Below are 26,570 nucleotides of genomic sequence, written 5' to 3' on the forward strand. Positions count from 1 at the left end.
ATGCTCAGGAGCTCAAAACAGGAACAAAGGTTCCCAGAATAATCAATCAGGCCCTTCAGAGATAAGGAAGGGGGAAGGAGGGAGGGAAGGTTGATGAAGACTGAAGCAGAAAACACAAATGGAATTTTATGGTGAGTACATAACTTCTTTATCTGATACTGTCTCTGTTCAGTCTTCATCAAACCTGTGAGACAGATTCCCCAGCTACATAGATCTGGGCAGCCTCATGGAAGGATATTCCGGAGCACTGCAGAGCCAAAAGCAGCCCTATTTCTGGGTATGATATCAAGTTTGTAATGCGAAATAAAGGTAAGAATTCACCCATGAAGCAACAGCACAAATATCTTCTAAAGAAACTCTAGACCAGAAGGCCTAAGATATGGCTAGGAATCTCGTGGAATAAGCTCTGACTGGTTTGGGTAAAGGAACACTATTACTCATGTGTATTCGTTGAACAATCTCTTAACCATTGAGCAATAGTAGCTTTAACAACAGCTTTCCCTTTTTTTAAATCTGAGAAAGCGGCAAGCAACTGATCAGATTTCCTGAATGTTTTTGTTCTATCCAGGTAGAAGCTCAATTGTTTATGAACATGTAAAAGATGAAACATATATTCACCCTTATTTTTGGAAATTTGGAAAAAATACAGGGAGATTAATGGACTGATTAATGGTGTTTATTGAAGCAACCTTTGGTAAGAATGAGAGATTAGTACATAAGGTAACGCTGTCTTTATGAAAAATAAGATAGGGAGGTTTGGAAGACAACGTTTGAAGCTCTGAAACTCTCTTCGGCACAGCTACTAACAAGGCTATTTTCCAGGACAAGAACTTCAAATCTGCCCTAGCAGCAGGTTCAAAGGGGGGGGGGGTAAGGTGAGAGCTTGAAGAACCAATGTAAGATCTCACAGAGGAGTAGGATCTTTGATAGGAGATTGAATAAGAAATGTACCCTTGAGACAGGCTTTGCAAAGTCTAGAAGACGCTAAAGATGTAGCATTCTCCCCAATGTGAAAATTAGAAATGGCTGCTAACTGAACTTTAACAGTAGAGAAGCTGGCCACAGAATGAAAAAGACCAGCTAGGAAGTCCAAGACTGCAGAAATGGGCACTGTAAGCAGATCAATGTGATGCTGTTGGGCTTAAATGGAAAACCTTTTCCACTTACTTTTATAAATTTTCCAGGTAGAAGACTTATGGGAGGAAATGATAATCTTTTGGACTGGGGAAGAAAGCCTGGACGATCTAGCGATCATCAGAACTGGAGAAAACATGTGGTTAAATTGTGAAGATCTGGATGAAGTTGTCCTGAAGTATGAGACAAAAGGTCTGGAAGTGGTTCCAGTGTCCATGCAGGGCAAGTTAGGTGAGACCACAAGATGGTAAACCAGTCCAGTGTCCATGCAGGGCAAGTTAGGTAAGACCACAAGATGGTGAACCAAACTTGTCAAAGCCAAAAGAGGGCAATGAGGACCACTTTGCTCTTCAACCTGCATGCCTTCTGAAGAAAACTGGGAGTCAGAGGAAGAGGGAGAAATGCCGAGAGGCCAACCATGGCCTAGAGCATCTCTTGGTGACTATCTATGTGGAGGGATCAGGGCAAAGTATCTGCTGCACTTGTTGTTTAAGGGAGAGGCAATAAGGTTGCAGCAGGGTTGACCCCATCTGAGGAAAATCCTGTTTGCCACTGACTGATTCAGAGACCCTTGTGAGGCATCAATAGTACCCTCCTGAGGCTGTCCGCCAATATATAGTGCTCCCCAGAATGTGCATTGCAACTAGAAAGTGGTTGACAGAGACAGCTCACTGTCACACTCTCATTGCTTCTCTACTAAGGGGATAGGACTTTGTTTCACCTTGTCTACTGCGGTACCACACAGACATCTTGTCAGTCTGAATCGCAATTATCCCCAGAGGAAGAAGAGAGTGAAGGGCTTGCAATGCTAAAAGCACCACCCTCATCTCTAGGACACTGATATACGGATTGGTCTCCTGGGGAGTCCACATGCCTTGAACTGTCAGTCCCAGGTAATACCCCCCCCCCCAGATGGGAGGTGTCTGTGTCAACGTGGCAATGGGGGTGGGAAGAATGAAAGGTCGGCCCTGAGACACTTCTGGATCATGAAGCCACCATAAAGACAATTTCTGCATACTCGAGACAGTCTTACAGGATGATTGGGGGATGATGCAGAAGGGACCATTGAACTGAATGTCCACTGCAGGACTCTCATATGTAAGAGAGCTGTCAGTAGTAAAGTTATTGTTGCAGCCATAGAACCTAGAGCCCAGAGGACAAGATTTGCTGGAGGCCCTCATAATGCTAGCATTTGCCTGATATGTGTCTGTAGTAACAGAATCCTGACCTGTGGAAGATAGGTCAGGGCTTTGTTTGTATCCAAGTGGGCTCCTATAAAAATCTATCCTTTGTATAGGTTATAATTGTGACTTTTGAAGGTTTATGGGAGTCCCTAAGGTTGGGGTAAGTTGCAATAGAAAATCCCTGGCCTGAATCAGTAGATTCCTGGATGGTGGGACTAAGAGCCGGTCTTCCAGGTAAGGAAGCATGTGGAATCCCTGCAGTCTGAGGTGAGCTGCAACCACTGCCATGCATTTGTTGAGAACCTTGGGGGCTGTGGTGAGCCCAAATGGAAGCATGCAAAATTGGTAGTAACTAGCTCCCTGCCTGAAATGGAGGTACCTTCTGGAGCGTCTGTTAAGTTTGATGTGATAGTATGCATCCTCAGATCTATCAAGCACATCCAGTTGTCCTTCTGTAGAAAGAGAAGGATGGATGGAACTGTGACCATACTGAATGTTTAACTGACTTATTCAGGTAAGTTAGGTCCAGTATGGGCCTGAAATCCCCTGTTTTCTTTGGAACCAAAAAGAATTGGGAGTAGATCCCTGATCCGCGTTGGTCTGAGGGGACCTCCTGGATGACTCGTTTCTGAAGCAACTTTGCAATTTGCAAAGTTACTGCCTCCCTCTGATTGGGTGGAACATTGGGGAGGTGTTGTTTTGGTTTGGGGAGATTTAAAAAGGGAATGGAGTAACCTTACACCCATTGTGATGGCTAACCAGGCTTCTTGGTGCAAGGAGCATCATCCCCCAACTGCATCCAGAGAGGAACAGTTGAGCAGCACCTCAGGGATACTTGCAAGGATTTTTCCAAAGGAAAATTCCATGACCCCTGATTCAGCAGACCCCCCTCTGCCCTGAGGGCAGCATCTACCACTCAAAATATTCCCCTGTCTGCCTCTGAGGGAAAAATCCCCTTGAGTGTCCTGGAAAGGGCCCTGGGATTTTCTGAACCACAACTTTTTCCCCCATGCTGATTCCTGGAAAAGGACCTTTGCAGGGTAAAGAAGTGGATTATAATGGCAGAAAGGGTCTTTCCATCTTTCTCGCTGTGGGAGTGTGTGTCACAAACAGTCATCCAAAGAGGGAGGAACCGTCAAAGGGGGCATAGACAAAAGATGCCTTAAAAGGTTCCGCAAAATCACACAGCTGCATCCAGGCATGGCACCGAATGGCAATGCCAGAACTGGCTGCTGTAGAGGTGCTCTCAACTGCGTGAGCGATCAACCTCATGGAAGTGTTGGAAATGGACTGCAGAATGGCCATACAGGAGAAAAAGGAAGTCCATTCCTCTGCCATCATGGACACGGGGCCGGAGCTAGACAGTTTCTTAAGTAAGTCCCTGTGTAGCCTTGTAAAGTGGGAAAGGTAATTCAGTGCTCTGAGGGCAAAGGTGGAAGAAGCATAGACCCTTTTCCAAATCTGTCCATAGCCCTAGACTCTCTGTTAGGGAAATGGACAGTAGAGCTTTCCTGGGCAAGCTCTTTCTTGGTGGCCACCACCATGGCATCTACTGGAGTTCCCTTTGTCCAGTGAGGTCAATCCTTGGGGGCACTAAGAATCTTATCCGCTCATTTAGGGATAGGGTCTGCAGCATCTGGTTCCTTCCATGCCCTTGCAGACACAAGGTCCATGAGGGGTCTGCAGGGGGGAACACCCATGATGTAGATGGGCTGGTCCTGAGGGCCTCCAGGAACACTAACTCATCTGGGGTGGGATTTGGAACCAACCAACCAACCACTTCTCCGGAGCAGAATTTCTAAAATGTCTCCAAAGGAGACATCAGTTGGAGATCTAGGGGACCACTTCCCTTCATCAAAGTCCATGTCTGACATGACAAGATTCCTCTGGGAATCTAGGTGCCTCATTTTGCGACTCTTCTTCCGGGGAATCTCCTCAGTAGGGTGCTCCGGGGAGGTGCTGGTAGAAGTCTGGGCTTCCCTAAGTCGAACTGTCCGAAGACCCTGATGAGCTAGCTTCCCCAATTGCAGAAGAGAGGTCTCCCAACACAGAGCTCAGGAAGGGAAGGGGTGGATCTAAAACTCTAGGAGCTGGAGGTCTCTTACGAGTGGAGAGGACCCTCTCCACCACCTCAAAGGCAAAAGGACTACCAGAGACCTGAGGAAGCCTCTCATGCCCTGAGGGATCAGGAACAGACCATTCCTGGTCACCAGCAGCCCTCCGCTCTGTAGGGGGAATCGGCACCAAGCTGTCAGATGCCGAGGCACTAAGGGGAAGCAACAACTCCAAGAGCTTCTGAGTCAAAGCCATCCCCCCAGACTCCACGTCAAGGCTTTGCATCGGAGACATGCTCAGCCCCAATGCAGTCAGAAAAGAGCGAATCAAGAAAGCAGTCGGGCTCAAAGAAGTAAGGACTATCGGGCCTGACAGACTATCGGCCCAAGGACCGACGGATCCAGGAGATCCGAAATGGTAGGCCAGATTGGAGAAGATCTGCTCACAGATCCCATAGGGGATGGAGCTGAAAGGACTCTCCTCTGCATCTGTGTACAGAGAAACTTCCTCATCAATCTGTCTACCTCATTCTCCGACAGACTCTGAGAGGACCTGATGGACGAGGACATAGAGGAGGGTCTGGAATGATACATGGGGGAAGCAACCCTTGGAGACATGGTCGGCGCCACAAGCTCTGCTTCCAAAGAGGGAGCTGGGGCACAGGGTGAAGAGGAAGACACCAGTATCAGAGCCAGGGAACTCTGCTCCAAAGGTCTCAGGGCCTTCTTTGGAGGCTCTCACTCAAGAGACACAGAGTGGTCTGGAGACTGCTTATCGTCCCTGGACTCCTTAGACTTTTTTGGCAGGAGTTTAAGCCCCTGAGACAGAAGCAGCAGGAAAAGGAGGGGAAATAAAACCCCTGAGAACAAGCTTATTTCTTCTGTCTGGAAGGGCCCAGGGAAGAAAGGCCTCGCAGATAGAACAAGCCACCTGAAGATGGGCAGGACCCAAACAGTAAATGCATTCCCTGTGGACATCAGATACAGGGATGTTATGCCCACAAGAAGTGCATTTTTTAAACCCAATGGGTTTGTCAGACTTCTCTGACATAACAGCAGGAGAAAGAAGAGAGAGAGAGAAAGTGACGACCATGTGCAGAAAATGTTTCCAAGCTTGTAACGGAGAGAGACAGGTTTGATGAAGACTGAACAGACAACATCAGATCCTTAGTTTAAACAACTAAAAAGTAGCATGGAATGTTTTTTCCCCCCAGTGGAAACTTATATGCCTAACAACAGAACAGAATTAACTGACTGACAATCCTTGTAAGCCAACAAAGGAGCACCTTTCTCTGCGGCAGGGCTTGGTGCCCAAATAAGTCTTTTTGGTTTGCTCAGCTCAAGATGACTCATGATATGGACCAAGAAGCCTTGGAAGCTGGCTGGCTGGCTGTTATGTCCTATACAGTTATAGCCCATATAGCTAAAGCTACTGCAGCAGTAATCAGTATGAACAACACCTTATCTACCTAGTAATGGAGCAGCATTAGCTGACTGTTGATCCTCAATAGCATGAACAGGAACACTTTCTTTGGTGGCAGAAAATCTCTGAAGGACTTGGTGCACAAACCAAGAAGTTATGTACTCACCATAACGTTCAATGTATGTAGTCCATCTCGCCTCGCATTCTTACCCGTGGGTTCGGAGCCGAATATCGGCTCTGACTTGGTCAAACTTTTCTAGCTAAAGTCTTCTATTGGCTGGGCTAAGCAGGTATCCCATGTTGCACTGCTCCATATCCCCAGATCTAGTTTGCTGCAATACTCATTCATACTCCATGCATACACAACATCCAGATAAAAAGAATAAGCTAAAGTAAAGGGAACTTTGTAGATAGAAACCTAACCTCCAGATCCTCCAAGATGGGGGAAGGTGGGCGGGTAAGTAAGAAAGTGAGGCGAGATGGACTACATACATTGAACGTTATGGTAAGTACATAACTTCTTGATGTTATGTAGTCCTATCTCGCCAACATTCTTACCCGTGGGACAGTGTCCCTAGCACCTACATCCTGGGTGGCTCATAGGAAAATACTCCTGAGAACTGTGGAACCAAAGGACAACCTGCCCCTAGAAACCACGTCCAATTTGTAATGAGAAACAAATGTGTGAGGAGAAGCCCAAGTAGCTGCAGCACATATATCATCCATTGACAATCTGGCTTGATAGGCTGTAGATGTAGAAACAGCCCGAGTAGAGTGAGCCTTGACTGGAAATGGCAGATCTTTTCCTCCTGCTTGGCAGGCGAAAGAGATGCAACTAGATATACATCTGGATAGGGTGATCCTGGAGACCGGGGACCCAATTTTGTTTTCCGAAAAGGAGGCAAATAGTTGATCAGACTTCCGGATATCTTTTGTTCGGTACAGACAGAAATGTAACTGTCTGTGTACATCCAATTGATGAAATTTAAATTCTGCCTTGCTTGAAAAATGAGGAAAGAATACAGGCAACTCAATGGATTGATTAAGATTAGATACGGAAGCCACTTTAGGAAGAAAGGAAGGGTTTGGTCTAAGAGAAACCCTGTCCTTATGGAAGATTAAAGTATGGAGGTTTGATAGACAGGGCTTGAATTTCTGAAACTCGCCTTGCTGAAGTGATTGCTGTTAAGAAGGCTGTTTTCCAGGTCAAGAATTTCAATTCACAGGTAGCTGCAGGCTCGAAAGGTGGTGATGTAAGGGCTTGTAAAATAAAAATTGAGATTCCAGGGCATGATAGGTTCGGAGACCGGAGGACGATGTAACAGAGTACCCTTCAGGAAAGCCTTGCAGAGTCTATGAGCCATGAGACTAGGCTCATTAGCCACATGAAAATTAGAGATCACTGCCAATTGAACTTTGATGGTAGCTGATGCAGAACCCTGATGGAAAAGCATAGACAAAAACTCCAAGACTGAAGCAATTGGAGCTGTGTAAGGATCAATTCCTTGGGTATGCGCCCAAATAGAAAACCTCTTCCATTTGCTAGAATAAATCTTCCTAGTAGATGGCTTATGAGAGGAAGATAAAATGTGAACCACTTCCGGTGAAAATTTATGAACCCTAACTAACGATGGAAGTGGAGTAGCCAGGCTGTCAACTGGAGGGTCATTAGAGAGGGGTGGAACTGTCCCAACATGTGTGTCAGTAAATCTGGTTGGGGGTCCAGAATCTAAGGAGTGTCCACAATGTATGGTTGAAGAAAAGGGAACCAGACTTGACGAGGCCAGCATGGAGCAATCAGAATCATTCTGCTTCCCAAGGATTGCGCTTTCTGAATCACCTTCAACAGCAAGGGAAACGGAGGGAAAGCATAAAGCAGACCGGAGGGCCAATCGTGAACCAGAGCGTCCCTGGGTGACTCCCCCTGTGGGGTGATCAGCGTGAAGTAGCTGCTGCATTTAGCATTGAGGGGGCTGGCGAAAAGGTCGCAGCAAGGCTGACCCCATCTGCTGAAGATTCGTTCTGCAACTAGACGATTCAGGGACCAGTAGTAAGGCATCAGAATAGCTCTGCTTAGCCTGTCCGCAATCACGTTGGACTTCCCCGGAATGTGCGTTGCCACCAGAAACCATTGGGAAGTTACTGCCCACTGCCACACTCGCATGGCCTCTCTGCACAGGGGGTAAGACCTGGTTCCCCCTTGCTTGTTTAGATACTACACTACTGACATGTTGTCCGAGTGTATTGCAATCGTCCCTAGAGATAGAAAGCTCTGAAAGTGCCTGCAACGCAAGTAGCACTGCTCTCATCTCTAGGACGTTGATATGCAGATGTATCTCATGATCTTGCCACGTGCCTTGGACTGTCCTGCCAAGATAATGCCCCACCACCCCATCTGGGAGGTGTCCGTGGTCACTGTGGCAACCGGGATGGGTGGAACGAAGAGCCTTCCCCAGTCCAAATTGTTGGCGCAAAGCCGCCAACTGAGGTCCTGTTTGCATCTGTCCGTGAGCAAAATGGGGTGAGAAAGTGGAAATTTTTGGAGAGACAATTGAACAAAGAGGAGCCATTGGAGGAGTCTCATGTGCAATCTCGCTAGAGGGACCAACATAATTGTTGCTGCCATGGTCCCCAGGAGTTGGAGAACCCATCTTGCCTTCGCTTTCCTCATGGGCATCAGGATGTGTATTTGTTGTTGTAAGACTCTGATCTTCTCCTGCGGTAAAAATGCTCGCATTCAAATGGTGTCTAATTCTGCACCTATAAAGGTGGCACGCTGCGAGGGCAACAAAGCAGATATTTCCCAATTTAGTGTTATGCCCAACTGTTGGCATAGAGTGATGGTAGCATCCCTGGTTTGGACTAGTTGATGCCTGGTGGGGGCAGTAAGGAGCCAGTCGTCCAGATACGGAAACACTTGGAATCCCTGACGTCCCAAGTGAGCAGTCACCACCGCCATACACTTGGTGAACACCCTGGGGGCTGTGGTGAGACCAAAGGGCAGGGCTCGAAACTGGAAATGACTGGCTCCCAGCCGGAAGCGTAGGTGACTCCTGGATGCCCTGTCCATTTTTACATGGTAGTAAGCATCCTTGAGGTCGATGGAGCACATCCATACCGCCTCTCCCAACAATGGGAGAATCGATTGTAGTGTGACCATACGGAACTTGGACTTCTGTACATAGTTGTTCAGTTGGCTGAGATCTAATATGGGTCTCAGGTCCCATGTTCTTTTCGGCACCAAAAGGAATCTTGAATAAGTCCCTAATCCGATTTGGTCTGAGGGGACACGCTGGATGGCTCCTTTTCCTAACAACTTTGAAACCTCTGAGGCTGCTTGATCCCTCTGACTGCGTGGAACGTCTGGGATTTTTCTGATTGAAGGGGGGTCTGATGTAAACGGAATGAGATAACCTCCGGAAATTAATCGTAATACCCATCGGTCCTGGGTGATGCTTTTCCAGGCTTCTGGATATAATGAAATTCGACCCCCAACTGGCTCCGGATAAGCACAGCCGAGCACTCCCTCAGGAACGAAGTAGGGAGAGCTGTGAAAGGAATCGCGGTCTCCCGAATTGCGGGGGCCCCCTCTGCCTCTAGGGTGGCATCTCCCTGAATAACCTCCCCCTCCTCTGCCTCCGGAGGGGGACTCACCTTGTGAGGCAGGAAAAAACCTCTGTGATTTCTTGAACCACATCTTCCCACCCCGCTGGGTCTTGGGGTAACGCCTAGAAGGAAGGAAAAAACGGACCCCTACGGCAGACAGGGTCTTTCCCTCTTGCTCGCACCTGGTGAAGGTGTCTTTCACTTTGGTTCCGAACAAAGAAGAACCATCAAAGGGGGCGTCAGTAAAGGAAGACTTGAAGGCCTCCGCGAAGTGACAAAGGCGCAGCCAGGCTTGCCTTCTAAGGGCGACTCCTGAGCTTGCTGCCCTACTCACTCCCTCGGCTGCATACGAAATGAGCCGCATGGAGGAGTTGACAATGGAATTGAGGGTAGACACCTGGGTGTTAACCGTCTGGGCCACCGCCTCAGGGACGTTACCCGCAAGAGTATCTCCTAACTCCTTGAGGAGATCTCTCTGGAGCTGAGTGAAATGAGGCAGATAGTTCAGCGACCGCAAGGTAAAGGTTGCTGATGAGAGGGTATGCTTCCCGTACCAGTCCATGGTCCTAGACTCCTTGTTAGGAGGATGGACGGAGGAAGAGGTCTCTGCTACTTCCTTCTGAGTGGCTGCCACCACCATGGCATCTACAGGGACTCCTTTGGACAAGAACTCCTTACCCTGGGGAGCAGAAAGAAACTTGTTGGGACGCCTGGGTATGGGCTCCACAGAATCACACAGGAGGTGGAGGGCTGAGCACCAAAGGCCTTAAGGAAGACCGACTCCTCCTCGGAAGGAGCTTTGGACGGGCCAGTCACCTCTTTGCTTCAGTATCTCCAGGATGTTGGAGAAGGAAACATCATCAGAGGATGACTTGGGGGACCCCTCCGATTCCTCGAGGTCAGTATCAGAGGTGAGGGACTCATCCTGGGAGTCTATGTGCTTCCTCTTGCACGTTTTCTTTCTAGGGGGCTCCTCAGGCACGAACTCTGAAGGGTCCTCAGAAAGTTGGGGACCACTCTTGGGGGTATCCCTAGGCCTTGGTGCTCTGCTGTCCACGGATAGGTGGTGATCAGAGGCGCTCACCGGAGTGGTGGGGGACAGAGTGACCGATCCGCCTGATGTAGCTGACGATCTGGCCAGCGCAATCCGCATGGCCTCGAAGGCCAGCCCCCCCAAGTCCGAGGACCGGCCAGCCTCCGAGACCATGACGGGAGTCGGAGTTCCCCGAGCCGAGGCACTGAGAGGGAGACTCAGAACCGAAATATGTCCCGAGATGTCCCCCTCGGGCCCGACTGAAGAATCCCAAGTCCCGAACCCCGAGGACGGAGTCGACGGGGTCAGAGCCGATGTCGGTACCGATGGAGCCGGAGGGGCCATCGGAACCGGCCTAGGAACATCACATGACACGAAACACTCCGGCTCCAAAGACAGAGATGCGCTCGGAGGAGGGATGATCGAAGAAGGGGTCGGGACGGGCTCCGGAGCAGACTGGGCTGGAGCTGAAAACAATTTTGCCAAAACCGGTTACTGGAGGAACCTCTGGACCACCCTATCAACATCCACATCCGAAAGGGTCCTGGAGGATTTGGAGGACAGGGAGGGAGATCGAGATCTCCTCTCAAGAGAAACTGGTCTGAGACTGGGCGATCGGCTCCGAAGAGGTTCCAATATAATTGGAGCCGACGCCAGTTCCATCAACACCGACACCTCCTGCGGCCCCGAGGACAGTGGAGCCGAGGAGGTCGATGCAATTTTTGTGACTTTCTCCGGAGGCTCCAATGAAGCTGACGGAGCCGGAGATCTCTTTTTAGACTTGGATGATTTAGACTTAGCACTGGGAGAAGAATCAAAGGCCTCTTCGAAAGAGGGTTTCAAGAGTCCCTTTAAGATCAGCTTATTCTTTCTCTCTTGGAGCACTCTGGGACTGAACACATGGCAAAAACTGCAGGACTCCTGCAGATGAATGGCTCCCAGGCAATAGACACAAATAGACTGCCCATCGGTGATGGACATTTTGTACCCGCATTTGGAGCACTTTTTGAAACCCGAAGGTTTGTGCTCCTTGGAATCTTTGGACATTTTTCACAACAAACACCAACAACGCAACCTAAGAAACAGTCTGACAAGAAAACTCACAGATGCTCAACACCACAAAAAATGCGGGAACCAGTTATAAATTGAAACAGTACACACACACTAGAGACACACACTGAGACAAACTATGTCAAAAACCTCCAACTAAAATGGTTAATGACCACAAGGTAAGGGAACAGAAAACAAACCTCTAACTTAAACGGTTTAGCGAACAGACAGGACGAAAGGGCTAGGTCCTCTAACTGAAACGGGCCTAGCCTGAGGGAACAGTTAGTGGGATACCACAAAACAAGCACACTACCAAAACCTAAATAACACTAAGACAATAGCTATGTAAATAGCTTTTTGTTTATGAACAAAATTTTTTCTCTAGACAAGAAAAAGGTACTTAGCCACAGCCAAGAGCGAGACCACGTCCGAGCTACATGAGCGGCAAATGAGATCTGGGATATGCAGCAGTGCAACATGGGATACCTGCTTAGCCCAGCCAATAGAAGACTTCGAGCTAGAAAAGTTTGGCCGAGTCAGAGCCGATACTCGGCTCCGAACCCACGGGTAAGAATGTAGGCGAGATACGACTACATAACATCTGTCTTTTAGTTAGCTACAGCTTAGCTCCATGTTTGGGAACATGGAAGGTGCTCTGAAAACTTTGGATGGTGGTCTGCTCTTGTATCTTGTACAGGATACAATCTATATAGCTTAGGCTATGACAGTAGTGATCCATATGAAGGACATCAAGATGGTCAAAATATAGTGGATATTAAAATGTTTGTTCCCTTTCTTTAAAGGTACAGTAACCCCAGAGTCAATTATAATAATTAGGTAGTTTACCCCCACAGAATAAGCAACAGACGTTTGCACTTTAAGCATTTTGTTTCAACTTAAAGCATCGGTGTCTTGTGATGAGAAAAGTTTCATAAGCTACTTCAATACAAGTTAAGCAGCACCTAGAAAATTAGTTCACACTTGTCCACACCATATAAAGTACACTCAAGCACAGCCTTCAACCCCTTGAAATAAGACATAAAAATGTTACATAAAAAGGTAACTATTTTGTGATATTGTAGTTGAGGGCCTCACCAGTTCATTTCACGCAGAAGTGAGCGTGTCGCAAATTGAGTGACAACCCGGTCTGCATATTTAATTTGCTCGTGCATACATGATATGAAAATATTAAATGTACACAAACGGTTAATACAGTATCGCCCAGGAAAGCTGTTCTTGTAAAAGGTCCTGCCAATGATACAGAGGAAGAGTCGGCTGTGACGCCTGCACCAAAAAAAAAAAAAAAAAGTCCATTTGGACATTAATTGGGACAGTGAACCATCGCATTCTGATTCTGTCAAAGAGAGCTATAATGCTACACAGTAAAAAGCCTGATGACATGTGTTTTGACGGGTTTGTTTCTTTACTGATTATAATATATATTATTAGTGCAATAAAACTTGTCAATTACAGATGTCGGTAAACAGTTTACTGTTATATTTACTGTCTTATTACAATATCAGTGCACTTTTTCTTCGGTTGTACATTCGGAGGGAATGCATATTCATGAATTACATATCAAGGGGGGTGGGTTTTTGGTGGGGCTTACTACTGCGCATCTGGTGAGGCCCTCAACTACAATATCACCAACTATTTTTCTGTCCTCAGCAAAAACTGTAGAAAATAGACTGATGATGATCACAAGTGGCTGGTGAAAGTCACACATTCTCAATATTTATAGTGCACATATACATGCCAGGCATAACCTCATAATGCTGGAAGACAGCTGTTTTCCTTTATTCCCCTGGAGATATACCTCCCATTACATTTATTATAGCAATGCATGTGCCACTCCCCATATACCTGATATAACGATACAGGTGTCCTTCGATCGTCTCTTCATTGCCTTGTATGCTGCATCAGCAATCGCAAAAAGATGAGGCGGCCTCTCATACAGCTCACGGCCCTTGTACTGATCAATGACATCTTTACCATAAATATTAATGTTTTTGTAGGGGTTGACAGAAACTACCACCTCACCAATGTAAGTGTAGATCCGATGTTTCTCAAACCTGTAAGAAGCAAAAAGAAAAGAAGCTGTAACTGAAATGTGACTGAGTTTTTGATTTAACAATCAACATTAATGTATATGACGTGCTTATGCTCTTAAATGCATTTTTCATTAATGACCCTGTAACCACTCCTCAACGGTGGTATCTTTCAGGAAAAATATTCCAGACCCCTCATTGCACTTTCCTAAGTTTACAAACTTGGTACCAACAAAACATGCTGATGTTATTAAACTAGTACCTTAATGCTGTTATAATATATTTTATTTTTAATACGACAAGATGTATAAATCAGTGTACATTATCTGAAATATGGCAATGCCATCTACCTAGCTTGAATACTGAGATCTACTGATGGTCAGCTTTTATGTTTAACGACAGCAGTCAAGTGAAGCTGGCAACAAATATCAAGGAAAATAGCTATATGCATCTTACCAGCCTCTGGACTACAGTTTTCTATCCATGTAATTAGTATTTGAGGACACACAAATGTTCAAAGTTGCAGAAAATCATTAGTGACAATTAAATGTTTCTGAAAGTGCAAATGGCCACTGATAAGAAATCTGAGAACAAGAATGAAGACAAAGAATCCGCAGCAGCAATAACAAGAAGTGTCAAAGCCAAGAGAGATCCAAATGATGGTATCACAACAAAATTATTTTATTTGGGTTCAAACCCCAGTAGCTCTTACTGCTGCATTGAAAAGTCTCTAATTCCAAACAGAATTAACTCTTACCTCTTCTTAGCAGTTCACAATTTAGCATCTGTGCAACTCTTTCAAAATGAATTTCTTTAATATAGTCATATATCGAATATGTATTTTTTAGGGCGGGATATATGGATGCATTACAGTTTTAGATGTTTAACAACTTCTGAAGCTGTACTGTCTACTTTAGGAGGATGTCCATTAGCAATATGTATAACCATTTAGTGCCCAGTTAAAGCTTCTTCTTCTTTCGGCCTTTTACCAGTTAGGGGTCACCACAGCAGATCACTTGTCCTCTCATGATTGGCAGTGGAGTTTTACAGTGTCGAGTTGCCAGCCCAGCGCCCAACCTTCCAGGGAAGGAACACACACGCACTCACACATAGGGCCAATTTAGAGTGTCCAATCCACCTACAGCATGTCTTTGGGATGTAGGAGGAAACTGGAGCACCTGTAGGAAACCCACGCGACCACAGGTAGGACATGCAGACTCCGCATAGAAGGCACCCCAGCCGAGGATCGAACTGGAGAACCTCTTGCTGTGAGGCAACCACGTTACCCGCTGCACCACCGTGGCTGCCTAAGTGCCCAGTTAAAGCTATGAGCTACTAAAGGGTTTTGTTATATAATCCAGAGTTTCATTCCCTCAGCCTCCATTTCTCTAGTGTGTGACTGTGATAAGTCACCTAATCAGACAGTGCTCCCAGGTTGCCCCTGAAAATAGGTTTGTACCTAGTAGGTTCATCTGGTTTACAAATTAAATTAAATGAAATAACATAATTTAAAGTCATAGCACCACAGTGATGTTTTTATTAGGAAGGCAACATAATACTTACGTTTTAAACAAAAACTCTATTTAGCCACACAATTCCCGTCTCAAAACATAAGTACAGTAACTTATGAAGTTAAGTAAACAAAATACATTTAAAATAACTTCAAGCACCTTCTGTGCCCTTATATAACTTCAAGCACATCCAGAACCGTATCAGCATATAAATAACAGCTACATTGCACAGTATACCTCTGGAGAAAGTATGCTGCAGAATTCTGAAGCAAGCATTCAGTGTAACTCTGACTTATATATATCCTTCATAGTCAAGTGGTGTCTTTACTTAGAACTTATTAAATTTGTAGTATTTTCAAAAAACAAGCAAAATCAACCAGGTAACTTAATATTTCAAAAGTTCAATGTATCCACAGACAATTTTGTTTAATTACAAATTTCACCACAGAGGCAGTGATATAATCACAGGGAAGTATGGAATTCCATATTCTGGGGAAATGGAAAGGAAAATAATGTGGATCAGTAGTGTCAGAGAATCAGTGACTAGAAATCCCATTAAATAAATGTAAACCAGAAAATCAAGAGACAAAGAATGACCTCGCCAAAGGACAGGACAATGTTACTGTACTGTACTGTACTAGTGATATTGGAGCAGTAATACATTCACTAGCTGGTAGGTACAGATATCAAACTTTCAGTCCCTTTATCTCTCTGTCTTGTGTGTAAAATGTGCCCTGATGACTGATGTGTAGGGCCTAGCCAATTGCATTTCAGATTACCAGCTTATAATTGGTACATCATGACAAGGCACTTCCAATAACTCATCTTTGCCTATTTTTTCAAGGCGGGGAAAGCCTGAAAAAGTAATACACCTCTGCAGCAAACGGATCACATCTACATGAAGTTTTGGTATCCAGTTCCGTAACCTATAAACTTTACAAATCATCAGTTCTGTAACCTATAAATTTTACAAATCATGCAAAAGTTCAAAAGCATTTAGACACAGAACCAGCTGATATGCAGGTATAAGCAAGATTATTACTGGAGGTGTACTTAGGAAGAAAATAAGTGGAGAAATGAACTGCAGAGGAAAAAACATGGGGGAAAAGGGTGGAATAGTAAGACAGAGTAAAAATGAGGGACAGTGCAAGGTCAGGAGATTGTGTACAATGTTTAAGGTACAGAACAATAAAGGAGGAAACACCAGAAGAAAGGGCACACATCAGAGTTACAGAAATAGATGCCTGCTCCAAATACTGGTCTCCTGTCTAGAGATACAAACCTTATCACCTCTAGCTATGTTACTAATCTAGTCTCCAGTGCTACTTCTAATGGAGTTATAGTTGCGTCCCTGATGACCACCAGTAAGGAAGTTAGCCAAGGAAGGGAAGCATGATCAATGCAGACTGCGGCACGAACAGGTGAATGTTAACTAAGTGATTTACAAATGAGTAATGTAGAGAGAGTGAGAGAGCACGCACAGAGGACAAAGTCAGGATAACAGTACTAATACAGTTTGTTGCACTTTGTAGCCCTTCTATTCATTTTATTGCTGGCTTCATACAGATGATGCAGTTTATGTACACTCATTCATATATGGAGCAGGAGGGGGATACATCATAAGGGATGAGATAAAAATACTGTGCAAGATACAGAATTACAACTTAGCAAGGATTGATACCAAAAAGTACTGCTAATCTGACACAGGAAAGACTTTAAAAACAGATTTTCAAACACAATCCTCATGCATAATTAAAACAGTGAGTATGCATGCTTCACACAACTGCAATGCAGCTTTTTAGAATAGCCTTCCTTCACTGAATGAACCACTAATTGAAATAAGATGTGGGTTCTTGTTGGTTGGGGGGGGGTGTCAGTCATAATCAGGGGTCACTATATGATCGTTGTACTACAGGTGTATTTAGCAGCAGAAATACAGTTACTTGGTGCTGGGAAAAGCTGCTTCTGCAGCAAGTAACTACAGCTTACAACATGCATCACAGAGCTATATTATGAGATGATATTCCAACATTTTCTATAAACTTTCACAAGAAAACTTGCTAATAAAGATTTAGCACTAATTAAAACACACAATAATTGTAACCTAACTAAGGAGAAAAAATAATAAATAAACAAAAATAAAATTCTTTATTCTTTCCATACTAGTACCTTGGCTCTACTACCTTCAAGCCAGTATGTAAAGAAAACACACATCATGTCTTGCATAGTATTCCTTTCCAAGGAATAGCCAATGCAAAGGGCATAATTTGCACAAATAATTACTTCATGAAGAACCAACAAAAAGAGAAAGAATTAAAAATGCCAAGTTTATATCATTATTTAAACCTTTCGGTCATAAAGTTACTTATACAAATATGAAACAAGTTTCTTTTTTAAGAGAATACCTAAACATTTAAATACTGTTCTGAATTACCACAAAAAACATGCTAAAATATCTGTTAAGTCAGGGTCAATTTTATGATCATAATTAAGATGAGTCATTACTGGACTTAACTTACAGTAGCATGTTTAACATTCCTGATGTGCTGCTGAGGGGAAGCCTGTGCCTGTCTACTGGTTTATCCTACATAGTATAACTTACAAGGACAATAAAAACCACAAAACATACTACATAGCAATTATAAAAACCATTACACCTAAAAAGGTGACTACTGCTCATATTGTCCTTGTATTTTTATACTGATACATAGCCCTTCCCATCCAGATCTTGTAGGCAAATATTCTCTGCATGAACTTTACAGCCTAAAGGTTGCAGTAATGATTTTACCACAAAATGTTTAATATGATTCTATTTTTCTTAATTACTCAAACGTTATCATTTATGCAAATTATAAGCCTTTGTATTGGTTATCTCTTGGAATGACACATTTTATATGATTTGTTTAATGTTTTCTTCACAAACCCTAGGGGTGTTTGGAGCTGAGGCGCTAGTATGTAGAATTTGGTTTCTCATTCCTCAAGTTACCACTGAGGTGTTCTAAAATTCTTTGCATACAATGCTGGCGTTTGCAAGTCTGAGTCAACACTGAACGTATTTTAGAACTTCACCTAAATGATACCTTGATATGCTTATGACAACTGATGCAAGTCTGAGAAAACATCAGCCATTCTTGGACAGTGCTTAAAAACATATTCCCCTTATGGAAAAGCCCATGAACTTGTTCATCTCACCTAGTAACCTTACCAGTTAGGATTTGACTTAGTACTGGTATTAGTTGTCTTATAAAGAAAGAAAGATCTCTGACAGTGGGATGCTTGTAGGGTTGCCACCTTTTGAAGTGCCCAAAGTGGGACATTTGTGTTAGGAACGTCGGATTTTGCAGGGCAAAACATACCCACGGCCAGTACACAGGAGCACTTTATACTTTTGCCAGAATAGCAACTTATTCTTGTAGCATTTGACTTGCTTATTCTGTTTATTATAATATTTTGGTGTTTCAGATACAAAATAACTGTTTTATGCTACTATTAAAGAAAATATAGGAAATATTTTTGTCCTAAGATATCAGGACATTTGCCATTTGTTCAGTTTGTTTGCAGGACACAACTAAGAGGGACTGTCCTCGGGACAGGTGGTAACCCTAGATGCTTGTTGTAAAACAAACCACAAACTATCAAAGTTTATCGTTTGCTTTGAAACACTTTGCAAATAATGTTGTTGACAAAAAGACATGGGCCAAATAAAATACAGTTCTTACAAGAAAATGAAAGAAACAAAGGTATCAGTTTAGTAGGGCTTTTAGATTAACCAATATACAGACGAGAAATGGGCATAACAGTTAAATTTGAGACCAGTCTTCCTGGTCAGCTGTTAAATTCTGTGCTTCTATGTTTTCTGCATTTCTTTTCTGTGACAAAACAGTAGTTCCATCTGCTGGCTCTAAGTGGTGCTGCACTCAAAGCAGACAACAATATTCCAATCAGTAAACTTGCTGCAAATTTAGAAACTGAGCAGTGGAAGCTCCAGAGATCTGAATCTGGTTAGTGACAGACCATTAAGGTTAAGACTAATTTTATATTGCAAGATATTATGTTCAGAAAATGTAAGTTGATGAAAAAAAAACTGTTCTATTAACTTTTAAATGGATAAGAATAATATTTAAAATTGTCTCAGATTGTTGTTCTTTGCACTCCTTTCCACCTATTTTTGGCCTTATCACTCCCTGATTATTAAGCAAAGATGTTGAGAGCTACTTACTTACTAGCAGAGTAAGTGAAATGAGCATTAATGGAGCTTTTTCAACCACAAACCAAACATGAAAGGCAAGGTCAAATGTACATATTACGAGTAGCTACTCAACTAGCATTTTTGAGAGAGAGAGGACTGAAACCAGCAGTATCTGGACAAAATTCATAATAAGCATGCAAACCATACTGAGAATAACTAGAAATGAGGACATAAGGGCAGAACATGCAAGCTGTGAGGCAGCAATTCGAAACTCAGAGCCAGTATGCATTTCCATCGCAAGTCTGTTCAATATATAGAACTATCTTGGGCTTTAAAGACTGAAATTGGATTCCTTCAGATTTGGAAAATCATACAGGGTAGTACTACTAGTTCAGACGATCTTAACGAATAGTAAGACCCCTTGTCAGAAATAAGGGGCCTGATACTGTGAACCCCAACACTATGAAAAATAAAATGTGATACAAATTGCAAAAAAAAAAAAAAAGCTGTGGTGGTGCAGTGGTAGCGTTGTTGCCTCACAGCAAGAGGTTCTCCTATTCGATTCTCGGCTGCAGTGCCTTCTGTGGGGAGTCTGCATGTCCTCCCCACGGTCGAGTGGCGTTCGAAAGACATGCGTGAATGGGCGTGCCTTCGTTGAAGGTTGGGCGTCGGGCTGGCAACTCGGCACCATAAAAATCTACTGCCAATCATTAGCAGATGTCTTTCGGCTTTTCCCGGTTAGGGGTCGCCACAGTGGAACTCCGGTCTGCTAATGATTGGCAGTAGAGTTTTACGTGCTGGCTTGCCGGGCCTAACGCACAACCTTCAACGAAGGAACGCCCATTCACGCACAGAAGACGCTCTAACTGAGAATCGAACGGGCAACGTCTGTGAGGCGACAACGCTACCACAGAACCACCACCGCATTATAAATTGCGGGAAAAAAAATTCTGAAACTTGCTGTAACATAATTAAAGCTTGTGGCTCCTTGCACCACCCTAATGCGGGGAACTATGCCTCCTATACCAGTGCTAACTAATACCACAGCCTCAGACTTGTATATAGTTTGCCCGCATTCGCTATTACAGGTTATTATCCAGATGTCATAACTACTACTATTCATCCGAAAACTTCATAATTTATTTTTGTAACACATGCATTATACTACAGTTTCAAATAAAATTCACCAAATATGTTTTAACATATTCTATAAATATATTAGCTTAGCTGTTATATTTGCTTGTTCTGAGAATGCTTCTCTATGCTATGATTATATTTTCCTTAGTGAATTTTATACTTATTTCCTTAGGTCTTCACGTCATATGTTGCTTTTTGTTTGACTTGTTTACCAGTGACCTAGGTCATAGCTGAAACAGGTCTGTGGAGCAAATCCCTTACCTAATTAACAAGCAAACAAAGAGAGCGTCTTCTGTGTGGAGTCTGCATGCCCTCCCCGCATTTGAGTGGCCTCCAAAAGACATGCGTGAATGGGCGTGCCTTCACTGAAGGTTGGGCGTCGGGCTGGCAACTTGGCACCATAAAAATATACTGCCAATCATTAGCGGACCTGAGTTCCGCTGTGGCGACCCGCTAACTGGGAAAAGCCGAAAAGACAAACAGCAACTGGAGCAATCTACTTATCTAATTAACAAATACACAAATATGTAAATACATACATATATATTATACACTTGCTAAACCCATCTTTAAGGGAAAGGTGATTAGGACAAACCCAAAGTCATACAGACGCACAAGTCTACTTTTTTGTTGTGGAAAAATAATGCAGAAGGTTATTTTGTTTAAATTAATGTCAGAATTAAAAAGGTTGGGACTTGAAACCATATATCAGCATGCATGTGTTGAAGGTAGATCTATAACCAGATGTAACATTCGGTTCTATAACAATTATAAATGAACAATTGTGCTATGATGTAATTTATACAGAGTTTAACTTCAGCCTTTGATAGGGTCATACACAAAACACAGATCTATAAATTAGAACAACTAGGTATTGATATAATATTAGATAGCTGCATGGCTTACAAATAGGAGACAATAAGTATCATGACAACTGCGCAGGTGAAATCCTACTTTACAGACAGGATGACCCGAAGGCCCATGTGTGTTTAGGTTGCACCTTTCATATCCATCTTTTTCATCTGAGGTGTTCTACAATTTGTATACAAATGACTTGAAAATGGGTTAACAAATTACATCTGTTACAGATAGGGCGCGTCTGCAGAAGAACTTGACTAAATTGACAATTTGGGCACAGAAGAATAATGTGCTGATAAATATATAAAAAAATAAGCATATGAGATTTGGGTGACATAGATGTAAGGATAAATACTTAATACAGGACACAGAGACTGAAACTATAGACTCATTTAAGGACCTAGACATGTGGACAGATTCAGTTTTGAGTTTTTCTAATCATATCAACCAAATGGATAATGATATTTATAAAGTTCTAGGAAATCAGAAATTATGAAATCACTGTTTAAGTTACATTAGACCATAATTAAGAGTATGGAAACCTTATAAGAAAACAAGTATGAGTGTACAGTGTACACCAGAAACATAGAAAGGGCATTCATGGATATGAACATTTAAGTTATTATGAAATATTAAAATATCTAAACTTGTATAGTGGCTCATATGGATATTTAAGAAAATACTTTATTCAGGTATATCGGACATTTTAGAGAACACTACCTCTGGGAATGTTTGGGGTTATCAAAGAGTAGCAGAGAAGCAACAGATAACCTACACAGATTATATAGGAATGAAAGATGTTATTAACTGGTTCTTGAGAGAGTAGCTGGATGCATTGAATAGATTACCATCTACATTAAAGTGTTAGTTTAGACATATTTTTTAAAAACAACAGACACTTATCATGGGAATGAATGTTCTGGCATATTGGCAGGCTAGAATGGATTACTGCCCTTGCCTGAAATAATTGTTTGTATGTACGTATATAAATAAATTATTAAGGATTACAATTCAGTCTTTGCAACTATTCCAGGCACCTGTACAAAAAACTGTAAACATTTATTTTGAAAATTCTGATATCAGCCAAATGTACAAGGAATGGAAACTGATTTCAAAATTCAGCATGGGGAATAGCAGACTACTAAAGGGACTATATGCCAGGCTACTTCAAGATGGTGATCTGGGTCCAGGAAGGAGTGCAGCTCAACAGAAAGGCACAGAGGGAAGGAATGAGCAATTGACAGTGTTTAAACCTCTATGTGTATGGGAATGTTTAGTGGCTGCACAAGCATGACCACCTGTAAGATTTAAGAATCTCACCAAATACTCTCACGCAATGACAGCATGACCTAAACTGGTGTCTTGCTGGCATTTTGAAAGGGGGGTGCAAAGCAATTGCTTCTCTGACACCCACGAACTAAGATCAGTCTGTTATTGGACACATTTCCAGAACATGTTTTTTTCTGGACCTTGCTTCCAATCATGATTACCCTCCCTTCTGTGTTCAAAATTACTTTCTCCTGAGAGGGGCCACCTAGTGAGGAGAATATATCCAGGCAGAATCCTCAATGAAATACTGGCTGGTGAAAAGGAGCTGTTACCTGTGCTGCAACATCATTCTTACCCACTGAGATTTTCTGCCCTATGCACCCCCTATTGACTGGTAGGCATGCTGGGTCCAGGTAAGTATAAGCTTCTTTACACCAGTGGCCTCAGACAGGGTGTAGGGCCACTCTTGGTGAACTTACAGTCTCCTACTCATAGCCTCACTGCAAGAGCTACTCAACCAGACCTTTGTGATCTCGCGACGAGACTCTTCAAACTGCCTCTCCACAATGAGTATGTATGTACAGTTACTGACTCTCATTGTTCACCAGCTGGCTCCTTCACTGCCAAGGACACTAACTGAAACAGAGTCAAAAGATAGTGCACCTGGCCAAAATAACTGCTCCAGCAGAACCAGCTTAACAGTGCATATTTTTAAATCAAGTGTATCTTGCACTAAATGTCACTAAATATGGGGCACAGGTTGCCAGCTCAAATAATCAGTGGAGGTGCTGAGTTGCAGCTGGGATGTTCTGTGATGTGTGAGAGGGAAATATTATGCTTTACCAATCATCAAAAGAAATCAAACTACAAAACAAAAACAGACATACTGAAATAAAAAATCTTAAATAGGCAGCAAGCACAACAAAGGTGACAAAACACAAATGACAGAAAAGGCAAGCAGTAAACTGATGTCTTTGCATGTGCCAAGTATAAACAGGCTAAAGAAGATGCCTATATGTAAGGATAGCTTCATTCATAACTCTCGGCTGTACAGATTTTCACAGAATGTCCTGATTTTTACCTCATATTTTTGGTCTGTTCTTCATAAAATTTGTGGTTTTCTGGCAAATCACCGAGGATTGAAGTCACTAAATAATGACATACATTTGAGTTTTGGACTTACTATCTTCCAGAAAATGCATGCTAGCACAAATCCTGTTAATCTAGCAACTGTCTAAGTTTATAAGAGCAATATTTAAAATCTGTCCCTATTTCTAGATACATGTCCCCCCATTACTTTAGGTTTTGTCCAGATTTCATGCAGTAAGAGGTTGAGAAGTATGGCTTCATTACCTGGTGAGAAAACAAGTCTAGACTATATGACTTCCCATATTTGTTTTTTTCCAAAAGATAGAGGGACATGTCCTTTATTAAACTTAAAAACATTACATCAGTTATAAACCTGAAACCAGTAACTACAAATCAAACTGCTTTACACTGCTTTACAGCTATTTATAAGGTCAAGATTCCTCTGCAATTTGTAACATCTGGACCTCACCAAATGTTCACAGTGTGTGTTGCTCATATTTTTGTTAGCAATTTAGCATACTATAAATACGGTATTGAATCATTTTATAGCACTAGCCTAGGTCTGAAGACCACATCTCCTGCATGCTATAGACTGAAATGAATTCCCAGCTACGGAACAATACAATGAAGGGGACACAGCTTGCTCGGCATAAAGTAGAAGGCGAGCAAACAATGTAAAAATCAAGGGCCCGTTTACTATCTACAGTTAAATGTGTCCACAATGCTACAATGCTTAGCTTTAGCCATTCAGGACAGTTGGCATTTTATTTATTTATTCTTTGAGAGTCTTAACTAGGGTTAATTTTCAGAAGTATGTATTCCTGTATGTCCTTTTTTACCCTAGGTTTCCAAACTCTCATCAAGGATTCTCAGGTCTACCTATCAAAAAGACCTATATGTCAAGGCCATCACCTCTTTTTGTCATTACAGCTCCATGAGTGCCGTTCATGAGAACCAAAATTTGATTAGTTTGGCCCCCACCCCTTGAACTTCCATGGGAGAACACAGTGAGTATCACATAAGCAATAGACAACAAATGTGTTGTGTGTATATATATATATATATATATATATATATATATATATATATATATATATATATATATATATATATATATATATATACACACACACATACATACACACACATCTCTCGGTCTCTCTCTCTGTATATATATATATATATATATATATATATATATATATATATATATATATATATACACATACATACATACATACAGTGAGACTACTGGGCTGTCAGCTGTTGCCAATGGCTTTCAAAAAAAACATCCATAAGAATCATACGTCTGACCTCATCTACACTGGCCAAGTGGTATAGCCAATATCCTTTACTGCTTTTCTGGGCCTGGTTAACATTGTACTATAGGATCAGGATAATTACAGCACACGTCACAAATAAATGTGCATTTTGTTGTTGCTGTGACTGAATTGGTTAATGTGGATCAGACCACTTACTTGTCTTTGAAATACCACCCCCACCCCCCCCACCCCACACACACACACACACACACACACACACACACACACACACACACAGTAAGACTACTATGGCAGTAAATTTAGCTGTTACTCAAAAGTCATGCCTGTATGTACGTAAAGACAGTGGAACACAGAGGTGATTTAATACATTTTACTGCACCAACGTACTTGGGGTCTCTTGAGCTAGCAGAGTCTTCCTCACTGAGTAGACATTTGACCATGAAACCAAGCGATTTTTAACTTTTTTTTTTTTTTTTTTTTTTTTTTACTTCTGTTCATTACATTTCGATGACACTCCTAGAAATAGGATGTCTAAAAGACTTAAATCAGTGGGAAGGACTTTACTCCTTATACGTGACAAGTACAAAGTGTTTTCGCAGATTACCTGAAAAAAATGCAAATGTAATTATTCTGCACTTTCAAAAAGGCTGCCAAAACCCCTACAATACAGAGGGAATTAAATGTAACAGAAATTAACCATACATATTATTTAGTGTCCTTGGACTGTCTTCTTTTATTTCAGCTATGGATGGCGCAGTGATGCAGCGGTAGCTTGTCACCTCACAGCAAGAGGTTCTCTGGTTCGATTCTTGGCTGGGGTACACATTCTGTGTGGAGTCTGCATGTCCTCTCTGTGTTCGTGTGGGTTTCCTCTGGGTACTCTGGTTTCCTCTCACTTTACAAAGACATGCATCTAGAGCATTTCTCCCCGGGCCTCCACTGAAAATTGGCTTTGTTCCATGTCAGACTTTCCCGGTAAACAAATGTTAAATAAATAAACAAACTAAAATGACTGAGACAACCATTTGGAAATGGTCTGCTTTGACACAGGCTGACCCTTCTTGCCTTCACATGAAATGAATTGAGTTCTAAAGATTTTGTTCTGTCTAAATAGTACCAGAGTTGTCTGTGGACATCCAAGGTATGAAATATCCTTTCTCCCTCATTTTGGGGTTCAGGAAACAACACAAAAGGATTGGATAGTTTGGCTTAAAGTAAACTTTGATACCAGTTTTAGGCAAAAGAGAAAGATCAATTCTCAATGAAACCCTGCTTCTGTAGAAAATGATATAAAGTTGACCCACCATAAGAGCTTGCAACTCAGATACTCTTACAGACGTTAAAGCAATCAGTAGAACTGTTTTCCACCCCATCAAGAACCTCAACTCAGCCAGATGAACCTCTTCAAATGGAACAAGTTTTAGCACATCTAATATGAAACTAAGATTCTCAGGAGGAGCCACAAGTTTTCTTGGAGGTCTCTTATGCAATACACCTTGCAAAAACATTGTGATATGGGATATGGCTTTAAAGATGGGGACCTTTGGGCAGACAAAATGAAATGTCTGATAAAATGAACATTAATAGAAGAGCAAGACTGGTCATAGGAAAGTCACACACGCAAATATTGTAAAAACAGAGAAACTAGACCTGAACAGGTGCTGGTTATGTTGTGGGTCTATATTATATGAACGAAAGTTCA

General features: G+C 42.6%; 1 protein-coding gene across 1 annotated transcript in view; it reads right to left on the reverse strand.

The window, feature by feature from the left end:
- The window catches only part of MYO1D (myosin ID), a 2,136,961-nt gene that overhangs the window by 1,586,442 nt on the left and 523,949 nt on the right, over positions 1 to 26,570 (reverse strand). The window contains exon 2 of the mRNA XM_044055239.1: positions 13,348 to 13,556. Coding sequence (XP_043911174.1) covers positions 13,348 to 13,556 — 209 coding nt within the window. The remainder of the gene's footprint in view (positions 1 to 13,347; positions 13,557 to 26,570) is intronic.

The sequence above is a fragment of the Protopterus annectens genome, chromosome 13.part0 (genome assembly GCF_019279795.1).
Source record: "Protopterus annectens isolate FY-2018-M chromosome 13.part0, PAN1.0, whole genome shotgun sequence".
Classification (NCBI taxonomy): domain Eukaryota; kingdom Metazoa; phylum Chordata; order Ceratodontiformes; family Protopteridae; genus Protopterus; species Protopterus annectens.